Consider the following 13,895-nt stretch of genomic DNA (forward strand, 5'->3'; position numbering starts at 1 on the left):
ACACAGATACATGGCTCCATTTATTATATTGTTAATCCTTGTACAGCTGTATATGTAAGGTTAATGTTTTAAAAGCAAACTCAGGTAACTTGTTTAAAATAATGAGCAGGATGAAAATTATTACTTAAAACAGAACTATTTCTCACATATGTTAGGCCTACTTACGTTATTTCTGTAACAGCTATTAATCATTGCCCAATTTTCAATAAACTATTCATGAGCTTAATGTAAATTTTGTGTAGCATCCATACCAAGAACAGCAGTGCACCTAAGCACTAACCCAATACTATTAAATTTGCATGTGCTTAAGCTTGCAAGTGGTGTATTTAAGCTTCAACTCAAAACCGGAAAGTGTCGTATTTCATGTAAAAGACATCTGAAAATTTATTTTTACATGCATACAATTTTTAGATTTTAAATTCATCAGCCTACCTCACAGAGAATTTAAGACAGACAGTTACCCAAAGTCCCTCTGTGAGGATGTTTCTTTCACAAGGTAAAATTGTTAATTGGTAAATACAAATACTTGCTCTGAATTTTTGTCCTGCATCAGCTGAGTTAGTTTTCTCCAGGGATTGTAGGCAGAGTCTATACTGTAGAGCCGCATGTGCATGGCCAAAACATGGAACAGCTGATCTGAAAGGTGAAGAAGACGGATTGTTGATTATTATGTACAATAACATGAAGTATTTTACATTAAGTTGTCATTATTATTTTACAAGATTCTGAAAAGTCTGACATCTCATTTCAAATTAGCCAGTATCCTAAAAAGCGTGTCTGAATTACTTTTAATTTATTTTTTAAAAAACAGGTTTTGAAGAGAAGTAAGATTTCAGTAGAAGGCAGTGAACATATGCATATATATTTTTTCTTCTCCTGAAATTCTAAAATGGAGGAAGGCTGTTTAGAAAGCTTCAACCAGATCTCAGTCTCTTTAGTGCTCATAAAACACCAGCTCCATACACTTAACTGTAGGCATTTTTTAAAATCTTGTTTCATATTCTGTTGTATTGCTAAGGTTCCGTGCTCCCTTCACTTCCCTCTCCAATTATTCCAGAAGCTGTGATTTCCTAAACACCTCTTCTAAACACAGCTTTTACTCTTCTCTCTTACAGTTAAGTTCTGTGCACAATGTACTTGAAATTAACCTGAAGTTGCTAGAAGTTCTGGCCTAGAGCAGGATCACTTTGGCTCTTTATCCTTAAAAGCTTATTATACCTTCTCCCTTGGTAAGGTTATTTTGTAGGTAATGTTTGGAAGAAAAGAAAAATCAACTTCTGACCACACCACAATTACACTAAAGTAGCAACCATCTTCATAATGGCATAGATTTGCCTATCCCATCCTGCAGGCAAAGTTTGCTGATATTCATCAGGTCAGACCCTTCTGCAAATCCATGGTGTCAAATGTATTATTTGCAAAATACATCCAGAACCTTTTGAACAAAGGCTGCTAGGTTTATTATTCATGTACGTTACTGCAGTATCACATATTAAAACGCGCAGCTTTCATTTCTCTAGGGATTATATCATCACAAGTAAAGGTAACATCTAAGCCTTTCTCCCCTTGAGCAAGCCAAAAAGGCATCCTCTACGCTGACAGCATTTTCAGAGAGGTATGTACAATAAGAATCTCAGACTTCACTTCACTTCACTTCTTCATCTAGTTGTAATACAGTTATGATTTGGGAAAAACGCATCATACTTTAAAATGCTCTTTCCCAAGATTTTGCTTACTTTTTTCCTCCCGTCACACTCTAGCTTGCTATTTGCTGCCATGTTTGCTTATCCTGTTCAGTATTCTGGGATCCTGTTTTCTTCCTTCCTTTCATTTTAACTTTTTCCCTTAGGATATTGCCATCTTCCTCACACCCCACCTGCTTCTAATTCTTCCAGCTGATCCATTGATCCTTTTGCCTCTTGCTTGCTTAAACTCTCTCCGTTCTCTCTACAACCCACTTGCTCAACCTGCACACTCACTCACAGGTCCTCTTTTTTAGTAGAAATAGCAGCTATTAATTTATTTTCCATAAATAGACAATTACTCAGAGGTAGGCAATGGCCAAAAAAGTCGCATGATGAAGTCAGCTGACTGCCAGAGCCTGAGGGCTGTAATTAACTCCTGGGGTTTGTAAAATAATTGGAGATGTAGATGGCATTGGAATTGATTGCTGTCACCTGTTTTCTGAATAAAAACAGTCAATGAGGACAAAATAAGCCATCTTTTCTCCTGGCAAGAGATTCTAGCAAAAACACTGCTTTGCTGACAAACTTCAAAACCCTGAAAATACACTGCTATTTCATCAAAATAACAAAATAAACCTCATTATAGCTGTAGGCATCAGCTCCCATCCTCTTGCCTTTCTGCTACTCAAAAGGAACGTCATTTTTTTCTGAACTGCTCCTTTCCTCAAACAGAAACAGGCAACTAAAAAAAAAAAAAGCTTAGCATAATTAATTGTCCCTTTGATAGCAGGCAAGCGCCAAATGCTAGCACTGGAGAAATCATCTGTGATCTCCAAGTGTGTAACAGTTACGGAATCAAGATCCACCCTAACAGCGGTTGAATCTGAACAGAAAAATCCAGTTTAGTCGTCTTGCAAGAGAGTATTGTTTGTTTGTGACTAAGGCAGCTACAGCTCCTTTGCAAGGAAACATGTTTAGCATGTAAGTGTAAAGCTGGGAAGCAGGTAGTCAGACATGGTTATAGTGACCTTTTATGCAGTATTTTTTAGGAGCCCGGGCACTCGCTGGGCTGAGGCCGAAGCTGGGCCCGGGCACAGGGCGGCCCCTCCGCCCCCACCAAGGGCGGCTGGACGGGGCCAGGTGCCGCGTTCGCGCTTCTCGGGAGGTTTCTAACAATCAGCAAATGCCAAGGGCTAGCCAGAAGGAGACAGAAAGGTTTCTTTCTTCCCAAGCGCTCTTCTCTTTTACACTACAGTGACTGCACTTGCTGTAGCTCAGATTTACTGCGGTGGCGGTGCACTGGAGAAGGCCAAGGAAAACATAAGCGCACCCCATCTCCACTGGCAGCTCCTTTGTGCACAAAGCACTTGGGGTGTCACCACATTCTGATGCTCGAGGCCCTGGCAGAAATCTGCCTCGGGCCAAAGGAATACCAGACTTGGCTTTTTTCCTGTATATTTGTATGAATGCATCATTCCAAAAAGTAAATACAGAAATACAGGATATCCTCCCATTTTCTTATACCCTACTTAGAAGCTTTAAAACATACATATTTTTTCTTTCTCTTTTTTTCAACAACACATGCAATGGTCCACAACCAACCACCTTCCCTAGTCTTGTGAAAAACGGGAAGGAAGGCCATAACCCCACCATGCAGCCGAAACATAAGCAGGACAGCCAAGACCTAGGTGTAGCTCAGAGTCTTAACAAAATTTGGTAGAGGAATATTACTTTTAGAAAGCAGAAACAAAACTGGAGAATGATAGTTATGAATTCACAACCAGATGTGAATTACAGGTTTGTTGACAACAAATCATCACAAGTAAAGAGTGAAAGGAATTTGAATATGGTCCTCCTTTCCTAATATCTTCAAAATATTTGAGACGGGCTGCATCCAGTTAAACTGAATAAATATAAAACTTGAAAAATTTGAATGCACAGTATAACTTATTGCTGCAAGTCATCAGACACTTGGCAGGATTCGAAGATTTAAACACATAAGTGGGTAAGATTATTACTGGCTTCAAAACATGTTCCTATTACTCAAATATTACTTACTTTGAAGCAGTGCTGTCTTAGTTCTCCCCAGTGAATACATGTAAAACAATACATTTAATAGAATCATCTAGATCAGTAGCTAGACATTAGCTTTGATTCATGTTAGCCTTCCTAATTCCATTTCTAAAAACTACACAAATAAATCTATTGCTCCCTATACTACTGCTCTTGGTACACTCTTTTCAATTCTTTCTATACCAGTTCCATTTCTCAGGGTTATCCTGTTGGAAGAGAGAAACAGTTGGGTTTGGTACTTTCAAAAGAGCAGCTCAAAGGATAAGCCCTTGTGTTTGCACTGGGACTGAAGTTATTGGAGGAAGCGCTCTAATGCTGCTCCTCACATACAAACACACATAACAGCTATTTTGTCTGTGTTGCCACACTGCCTGTACTAGCACCTGTAGTTGCATTGTGTACTATTTTTAGTATTAAAAAAAGCTCTTAGAAATATGCTATGCCAAAATGCATAAAGCAGGAGTCTATAAAGGTGATTTCACAGCTCTTTCCAGGTCTAGTGTGGTACACACAGTACAAACGGAGACTAAATTCAAAGAGATGAACAGATAGAGATTTGATAGATGAACTGCAGAACTTACAAAAAGGCTGTACTGAACTGACAAAACTGAGAGATTCAGAAAATTATATGTAGGTTTAAGTTTTGATATCACTAGTAATCTTGGTTTGGCCCTGGCCAAAATGACTCCAAATTTCTAAATGAGTTTTGTTGCCTTTTTTTTCCCCTCCAGTATCTTAACTGTAAACTCTCAAATCACCAAAGCTGAAACCAGATTTTTTTCTGTTATTAATTCCACTTCTATTATGTATAGCAGTGTGTTGTAATAATGGTGACAAAGAAAATTAAGAAATCAGCTGACTTTGTTTTGCTTGCAAAAGTCTAGATGTGCTTATTTCCTAGTCTCTCTCAGAAGGACAAAAGTAACATATACAGCTGTCATAAAATTCTCTAGTTGGCTATTTCGATCCAGTCTTCTCTTTTTCTATTCTATAAATTAGTATTTATATTTACAGTGTCAAAAGATCACAGCACCAGTGCATCCACAGTGGAACTGAAAACATCCTTGTCTCAAATGTTGTGCAAAGATCTTACCAGACTAGAGGCACTATGCCCTTCTTCTCCCTAAGTTTCCTGGGACTATCAGGAAGAATAGACTATCAGGAAGAATAAACACTTGTTACAACCAGATGGGACTTGATTGTAAATAAGGAGATTGAGAATTTTTTTTCTCCTTGTAAAGATTTATATAGTCTACTTAGCAACAGCAGCCGCAAAAGACCTGCTGACAGCATCTTCCCATTCATCACTGATCCAGTAGATTGGAATCAGTGAAGAAAAAAATGTGAAGGTCAGGAAAAGCCTATTAAGGCATTAAGACATGAATAGTCTTTACAAAATCTTAAGCCTTAATTGCTGATGAAGCAGCTAATTGTCCTCGACACCAAACTTGCCAGTGTATGAAATCAACTTTAGCAACAGAATTCTAATGCGATCTATCTTTCCTTCTCCCACGCTAGGCATACAAGGATTTTAGGAAATAGGATCATCAGTTGCAACTGAGCAATTCATACAATAATTAGGCTCTTCTTCCTAAAGGAACGAACCATACTTAGTGGTATTAAATACCACCAGCTATATTGACAAAGCAGACACAGCCATTACTATCAATGTGGTTGAAAAATTTGATGATACAGAAGGAGCATGAAGATGTTAGAAAAATGCATCATGTCAAGATGAACTTTCTGTGTGCACAAAAAACCTAGAAGTACTGGTTAAACTGATCCTAACATCATAACTGTGACAGATGACACCACTGAGCCATCAACAAATGCAAAACTTGGGCTCCAAACGAACATGAGGAGAAAAAAGAAACCAAATAAAAAAAAGCACCCAGTGGAATAACACGGTTTCTCAATGGTTAGAACTATCACAAAAGTTATGAAAGTGCTGGACATTTTACTTAAGGCAAGCTTATATGAGACTTAAATACTATATTGATGTCCACTTGTAAATTAATGTCCTTTCCAATTAATGCAGTTGGTGTTGCAATGCCAGACTCTGCTATCTGTGGGAAGCATAAGAAGAAGGAGCTCCTATACAGGGAAACTGAAGCCAGAGGACAAGGTGATAGAATATTTAATCCTTCCCCCCCAAATCCTAATCCTATCCTTATAACAAAGGACAAAAAGAAAGCAGCTGGAAAGAAAGAACAACTATTTAAAAGTTAAAAGGAAGAAAGGGCTAGGTTATAAATTCATTTACACATAACTTTTACGTTTTATGGAATTGTTCACCCACTATTGCAAGACTACCAGAGTTAACAATGTCAGAGCAAAACACAAATACACAAGTTAAAGAGAAAAAAGTTTTTCAGAGAAAAGTCCTAGTTATTCAGCCTTAATATTGTGTTCTGAAGTTGCTGTATAAATACACAACAATGCAAAGAAAAAGCAAAACATGGATCTCTTAAATTTTACAAAACAGAGAAGTAAGACCTGCACAATTGTATCATAATTATCCCCTAAACACAAGAGAATTTTCAAGGCCATAGACTCTAAAACTGTGACACAGTCCTTAAAATAGAGCTTGATATTTAAGCAGTAAGTATTTTTTTTTGATTGCATAGTTAGTGACACAGGTTTACACAAAAACACACAAAACTTTAAACCTTAAAATGGCAATTTTACAGCCAAATTTTCTTTGTCGTTCATCTCACACAGGACTCAACCACTGACACTAACAGCTACGTTAATAATTCTTAATTTTACTTCCCAAGAGCAGGTGCCCTCTTTCTCAAGCAGCAGTGCAATCTGCTAAACCAGCTCTTGACCTCTTTGTTCCCACCATCTTCTCCAACGTTTTCTACTGTAACAGCTCACCTGGGAAAGCATATTCTGTTTTCTGCACTGTCTAATCACAAGCTCCACAGTTGTTACAAGACGACAACACAGAGTCGTACACTTAATCACAAGAGAGATACCTCATTACCTCACACATAAGAAAAACAAAAATGGGTTATATTTCAGATAGCTTCTGCTGGACCTGACATCAATGATGTTTAACAAAAGCAATTTCAATACTGTGCAAGCAAGACTTCAACAAAACTGTATTCAAGTTCTAGACATTCTTCCCTCGTTGCGTAAGACGTTGAAGAAGTTAAAGTTTCACTTAAAATGTACCTTCAAAACTAGGAATACCTCTTGGAAAAACAAATTAGTATGGAAAGATACTAAAATATATTATAAAACACGTATCTAAGGAACTGCAATTTTTTTCTCTCTGAACACACCAGTATGGAGGGGGCAATGAAGGAAATTCATACAATCATACAGTGATTTAGTTAAAACAAACCCTGCCATATATGGAAAAGTAATTCTGCTCCTACTGGTCATATTTAGCCTAATGCCCAATACTAATTATAATACTACTAAGTGGAAGTACTGTGCAGGTGTATTCTAGGAAAAAATCCCATTACCTTACAATAAAAAAAAGAGTATTTTAATGCATGAATGAATATGACTAGTTTGCAACATAACAATTTTACAAAGCAAATACTAATACAGAACATAAACAGCAGGTGAACTTTTTAACAATGAATAGATGTCATTTATGTCTCCATGCTGTTTAAAGAAAAAACACATTTATGTGCATGGTGCCTTTCACCTGAAAGATTTAAAGGCCTTGTTCAATGTTTCTGCAGTGCAAGATAGATATAAAACACATCAACATGACTCATTTAGATCTAAATAAGAAAATATACCATTCTACTCAAGCGTGGAGAAAAGCAAATGCATTGTGTTTAAATGTTGTCCCTACTCCTTCATCAGAAATATGCACTAAGAATCCTTAAAAGTAATGCAGCTCCTAAAGAAAAAAAACCAAACCACTACTTCCATGCACAACACATTCTCACAAAATTACACTCAGTTTAAGAAAGGAATAGAAAAATATTACACTAAACAAACAAAATCTAATGTATTGTAATTAAAAAAATAAGAAATATTATCACATTTGGAAAAGAAAGATCATCAACCCAATTTTCACTTACAGGAAATACCCTACCCAATTCAGATTAAGCCCTTTTGTGTAAAGTACATGACAGAAGCCGAATCATATCACAGGGGAAAAAAAAACCAAAAAACCACATCTCTAAATATATACACAATTTTGAAGACAAAGATTTATAACTAAGTTTTCCTTACTGGGCTATTTTACTCTTTATATAGACAGCTAATGCACAATTTAACAGTAGATTTGCGGCTAACAAAAAGTGATGTTTTTCATAAACATTTCAGATTTCCTAAACTAACATGTATCCTTAGAAGTAATAGCTGATCTATCTTAAAGTTTCTTGTTAAGAAGACAATTTCTACACTTCTCAAGTGTGAGAAGTATCTTCATTTTTCTATAATTTTAATCTGTTCCAGTAATCTATTTTGATAAACAGACAACATCAGTTCACTTTCTGAGATGTACAGAGATAACGGCAAAACAGTAAAAGCGCTGGAAAAAGAGGCAAGTATGATTTATCACTTTAAACAGGACTTTAAACTTGTCTTGTCTTGCTGAAGTAACAATCCAGCATAAGACTGTTCTCCCGTAGAAATACCTTCTCAAAATGTCCAAGTTTGTAATTCTCTAAAATGAAATTTCTCTAATGATTACAGTATTCTCCATTTGTTTCAAGACTTGCAGAATACGTATTAAAAATCCTGACTGATCTTCTCACTGTCAGAAAAAGGTAGGTGTTCTTTTAAAGGCAGGACTTAAGCCTGTAAGAGCTCCTCTTTTTGTAAGATGAGGTTTAAAGAATGGTGTGGTAAGTGTAAGGAAAAAAATAAATAATGTATTATAGAAACTACTGTCAGCTACCAGGCCTCAGCTTGGTGAATGAATGAATGAAATCTGCTGAACTACACTTCCTGGCAGTAACAGAAGGCTCTTATCCTAGAGAGGATGTAGACAGCATAGCACGTGATGAGAGTTTTTTGACGGCTCATCACCTCAGATGATGAGGAAAACATTGCCCACAAATCACATACCAAAAGGCAGGGGTGGGCTCAAGCTTTCCAACATTTTTACTGCTGAGTCCGCTGCACGAGTTCGATTTAAACAAGCATTAGTCATAGTAGTAGAAGCATTCTGGCAGGCTTTCCAGTTTTCCCTGACAAAAGAAAACATCCATTCCTAACAATTTATATATCAGTAAAAGATTTTATGTTAAGCAAAACAGCACTTCCGTCAATCAGAAGTGCTTTATTTGCCAAATATTAAAAGTTTCAGAACGATGAAGACTTGAGAGTTTCTACCAAAGAAAATCTGCAACTCTCGTGTCAGAGAACTAGGGAGGTGAAAGACATGGGACATGGCAGCTGCAGATTTCTAAGTGTGAGACCTAGTCATGAGCTGTACCAGCACTCACAGAAACAAATTTTTTTTACTGTTAACAGCCAGGGTGAAATAAAGCTTTCCTGCACTACCCTTAAAATATTTCCAGATTTACTCATAAAATGGAAAATTATTAAAAAATATTACATGGATACCACGACAAATGATTTCTAAATGGATTATACTCAACAACACATGAACAGCTCTAATGAATAATCTGTGCAAATTAGATTTTAGATTTCTCAAATTGCAAGAAAAACCGAAGACTCATCATGGCAGAAAAGATGTTTTTTAAAAGAAGAAAGTTGACATAATTCAGAAAATGTTAGAAAGAACTAGACATTTTTATTCTAAATTCTATTAATTTATACTGTACTTCAAAACATAAAACTTACTTAGACATGATCTTTTCCCAGCTGTGCTTGCACCTCCTGAACATAAATTGCCTCCTCGATGGACCAGCTCTAGTTCCAAGTTTGTTCTGTGAGAAAAACATAATGTTGAATGGAACAGTACTGTTCCAGCTTCTACAGACACAAAAGAGTCACCACAAACTCTCAGTGTACACAAAATTAAAGAATGCTGCAAACTAATCTTTAGTGTAAGATAATGCCAAAATATGACTCAGAATAAAACAAATTTTATCAAGACGCTGCCATATGTGATTTTAGTGGTTTGATTAGCAAGTACTACATTAAAGGAGCCGCTACAGTTGTGACTGAAGAATAAAAAAATGTTAATTCCAAGGCTTTTTTTCCCACACACAGCTCCTTAATAAGGAAATTTAAGTGCAAATCTGAAAAGCTACTATACAGATTGGCTAAATTTCAATCAATCAGGTACGTCTAAAAAGTGTTCTCTTTATCGGCAGGGCTTTTGTTTTGCTTTAAACAGACAGTACAATGGATATGCCACCAAGTAACTAAGTATGAAAAAAGTCAAAATTATAATGGAAGCACTGACCTTTATAGATAAGTCAGTTAATAAAAGCCTTGGAGGTTAATTCTGGTATTCACTGCAGCTCGTTAGTATGAAACAGGAGCTGTGTCACTAAATCTCTGCATGCCATATTGATGCTTGCTTTCTTAATATTACTGTCATCTGATACTTAGGCACCAATTGTTTACACCAAATTCGATAGCTTTGTTTAGTTTTGGAATTGGATGCTTCAGTACTGCATTATCTCGGAACAAGCAATTTATGTGATGTTCTCTGAGAGTTTGTTTTAGTAAGTCAACATACAAATCTTTAATTAAAATAAAGGAAGATAATTCTATTACTCTGAAATTTTATTTTGCTAGTTAAACTCAAACTGAAAAGCTCAGTCTAAAAATATTTTGCCCTTTAACTAAAAATCAAACAATTTTAGGTTCAATATAATGGAACTGAATACATATTAATATCTATTCTATAATATTAAGCACATAATATTTCTAAGATATGAACACACCCTCCCACACTTATATTTAAGAAGGATGATTGTTTTATTCAAAACAAATTATTTTTTAAGAATTTCAGCTCCATCAGCTTGAAAGAATAATACATTTCTGATATGCAGTGTTTGTTAAGATACTTTCATATGTTTTTAAAATAGTAACATTTCAGAATATGACTATCCCTAAGTTTGCAGCTTATGCCACCCATTTCTGAAGGAATGCTTTAATCCTCTCTACTCAGAAAAGGCAATTTAACATTGATAATGTGCCTGCTCAGAGCTCCATCTGGTTGCTGCTGATAAGGGCATCTGTGTGACAGGGGAATTTTCCACTCTTCAGGCAATTTGCAGTGCTCACTGAACTTCTAAAAATCTACCAGCAAGGAAGCAGGGACAGGGATTTCGTATTAGTGGACAAAATAGTAACTGTAGATCAGCATATGCTAGTTCATCATGGGAATATAAAGGAAACCAGTATGTTTGGTTTCTACAAGCCTTCTGATAACTAATTTAGAGAACAAAATTAATGGCAGCCTTCCATTAAAACCAAGATAATTAAGATTTAAATCACAACCACTACCTGAATATCTAAGAAAAACCTTCTAGATCTATAATTTTAAATTCCTCTTTCAGTGTGAAATATTTATATCTTTACAAAGCAAACCCCAGGAACAATTCTGGAAAAGACCTCTTTTTGATACATGAGGCGTTACAAAGTAATTTTTGCTATAAGGAATGTAAGGATAAAGATTTCTGGAAATATATACTCCATCGCACATACCAACTCTCACATTCTACACTTCTTCATTGCCCCTGGCTCCTCAAAGGCAGCAGCTTACAGTTCAGTTTTCTTGGAAACTTAAACATTAGTCTTCTCCTCCAAGATGTCTCTTTAAAAACATACTTCAACTTTGGCATAAAAATGCACAGTAGAGAAAGCATCTTCTGTGAAACCGAAAATTTTTCCTTTTATAAAATGTTCTACATCACGTACAGCCCTAAATAATTTTTGAAAGAGGCTGGTAGATCTCCTCCCTGATTCCAGCTCCCTTCTGCCCCAAGGACCAGAGTGCCATCTGCCCTCTACTGGGAAAAAGCAGAGCTCTCAGTGCCTGTTCTCTCATGAGTGAAAAAAAACTTGGAGCATCTGACAGCAAAGCGTACCAGAGTGGTCTCTGAAAGCATCCTTTGCCATCTCAGACCCTCAGCACAAACATAAGAGAAGAAGAAAGAAAATCTATATGAGTGACTGTTTGCTCTATCTAGAAATCTTTACGTCATTCACTGGAGCAACAAATCTTGTAGAACACTGGCTTTATCTTCCTCACTCACAGGAAAAAACCCTGAGAAGATGGATTTTGCTCAGCTGTACAGACTCCTGGTGAAAAAACAGCCAAAATTCATCCCTTCTGTGGGCTTTCATTTAAGGAACATATTGAGGGTGGGGAGGGTGACTGGATATTTTTCAGAATTCATACCAGGACAAAGTACATCGAAGTACATCCGGAAAGAGAACATATTTGGATGCACCTCTTCTTTTTATTGGGACAGAAAAATCAAGTTAAGCATTACCTTTTTTCCCACTTCTCTTGACAAAGGCAACATATTTACGAAAAAAATCAGACACTGAGACACAGACTGGAAGAACCCAAGGTTCTTACATCACCCTTCACAGAGCTGACAGCAAAAATAAAAGCTTTGTTTATGCAGTCAACAAGAGCAGGAGACCTACTGCTAGGCAATACAGGAACAGTCCCCCAAGATATGGCCACAAAAGGCAGTCATCAATGCTATGAACGTGGAGCTATTAAAATTAAAGCTATGCACACATGATTTGTGAATGACGCACTGTACTACTCTCCTAAGTGTTAGAAAAGACAAGGAGGAATGCATACGCAAAGGGCATAAATTTAATAAGGTAAGACTGTAGAGCTCTTCCAGCCGTGTGTGGAAATCAGGATGCCACAAACCCCAGTGTCTCTTGCTACAAAAACAGACAGGGCTAGCTCTTCCCACTAGGTGGTAGAGAATTTGCTTGTAATTATTTTTCTCTGCTACCAGTGACATCTGTAAGCAAAAGTGAAGAAAGAAAAGTAAGCTCCAGTTTTCCTGAAGCAGAAAGGATAAGCTGCAGCAAGTGGCTACATCTTGTTTAACCAGTAGCATTCCCATGCCAGCATGGAGAAATGCACTTGAAAGGCGGCTGTAAGCTACCATCCCTCAAGCAGACGGCAGATGATGTCATTTTCTGATTGAAAATGGAACGTGATTTGTATAAAGATTAAGAGTGTTTAATTCACTTGCAAATACATGGAGTCAATAAAAAATCACTGCATTCAGATACTTATTTAAACAGGGGCTACGTATCATCTTCACTGGTTTATCTGTATGTTAGATTAAATATCAGGAAGAAATTATTAACAAATGTAGATGGTCTGACCTAATGAAAATTAAATGTTTCAGAATACATGAAACTAGAAATGCTCAAAGGTTGTTATGGTACCTGGCTGGTAAGGAACACAAGGATATCATTACCTCAATAGGAATTGGATGAAAATAATGAAGAAACAGGCTGAATGACAGGAATAACTTCCAGAAAGCAAGTTACTTCAGTCTGTGATTTTAATTGTGGATAGTCCATTGTTCAGATACTTAAACAAAACATACTAGAATCACACAAAGAAAACTCTTCTGGTCTGGAAGATGACCAGCTTGCATATTTATTTCCATAAATACAAACTCTATAGTTATATTAAGATGATTGTATTTTAAAGTTTGCGGTTTTTTTTAAACCTGCAGTTCTTATGCAATTATAAAGTAGTAGAAGCCTGTAAATCTGGATTGCAGAATTGAAAGGCACAAGAACAGAACCATTTTGTAGCTGATCTGCCAGACACCCTTATAAGTGATCTTAAGAGTTCTGGTAACAATACGGAAGGCTGGATCCAACACCTGAAATCCTTCAGCCATGGATAAATGGAAAATTGCTAACACCAGTGTAATCTAACAAGAAGAGATCACAATGAGTATAGGTAGCATAACCTAATCCTACTGGTCAACGTAAAATTTTGACACATGGAAAGCAAAACCTTGAATAAAGAAGAAAACTAAATAAGCATCAGATAAAATCTTCTCTAGGTTTTGTGTCACTGCTGCATATATAGGAAACGAACTGAGAGACACATCTTTCCACTTTGCATACGCCTGCATTCGCAAATCAGAAAACGTAACCTTGATGTACTAAGTCCTCAAAAAGTACCTTTTTGAGAGGATGGAATATTTTATTTATTATTTTTTCTAAAGAAGAAAACTA

The 13,895-nt window shown here is 36.5% G+C and overlaps 1 protein-coding gene across 1 annotated transcript in view; it reads right to left on the reverse strand.

Moving 5' to 3' along the window:
• Window positions 1-526: 526 nt before the first annotated feature.
• UBR3 (ubiquitin protein ligase E3 component n-recognin 3 (putative)) overlaps window positions 527-13,895 on the reverse strand; it is a gene marked incomplete at its 3' end in the record, with an annotated part of 75,907 nt that continues 62,538 nt past the window's right edge. The window contains exons 30-31 of the mRNA XM_009871203.1: window positions 9,543-9,628; window positions 527-636 (exon numbers count right to left, since the gene is read on the reverse strand). Of these exons, the coding sequence (XP_009869505.1) occupies window positions 527-636; window positions 9,543-9,628 (196 nt within the window). The remainder of the gene's footprint in view (window positions 637-9,542; window positions 9,629-13,895) is intronic.

This window comes from Apaloderma vittatum, unplaced genomic scaffold (assembly GCF_000703405.1).
Source record: "Apaloderma vittatum isolate BGI_N311 unplaced genomic scaffold, ASM70340v1 scaffold2806, whole genome shotgun sequence".
In the NCBI taxonomy this organism is placed as follows: Eukaryota; Metazoa; Chordata; class Aves; order Trogoniformes; family Trogonidae; genus Apaloderma; species Apaloderma vittatum.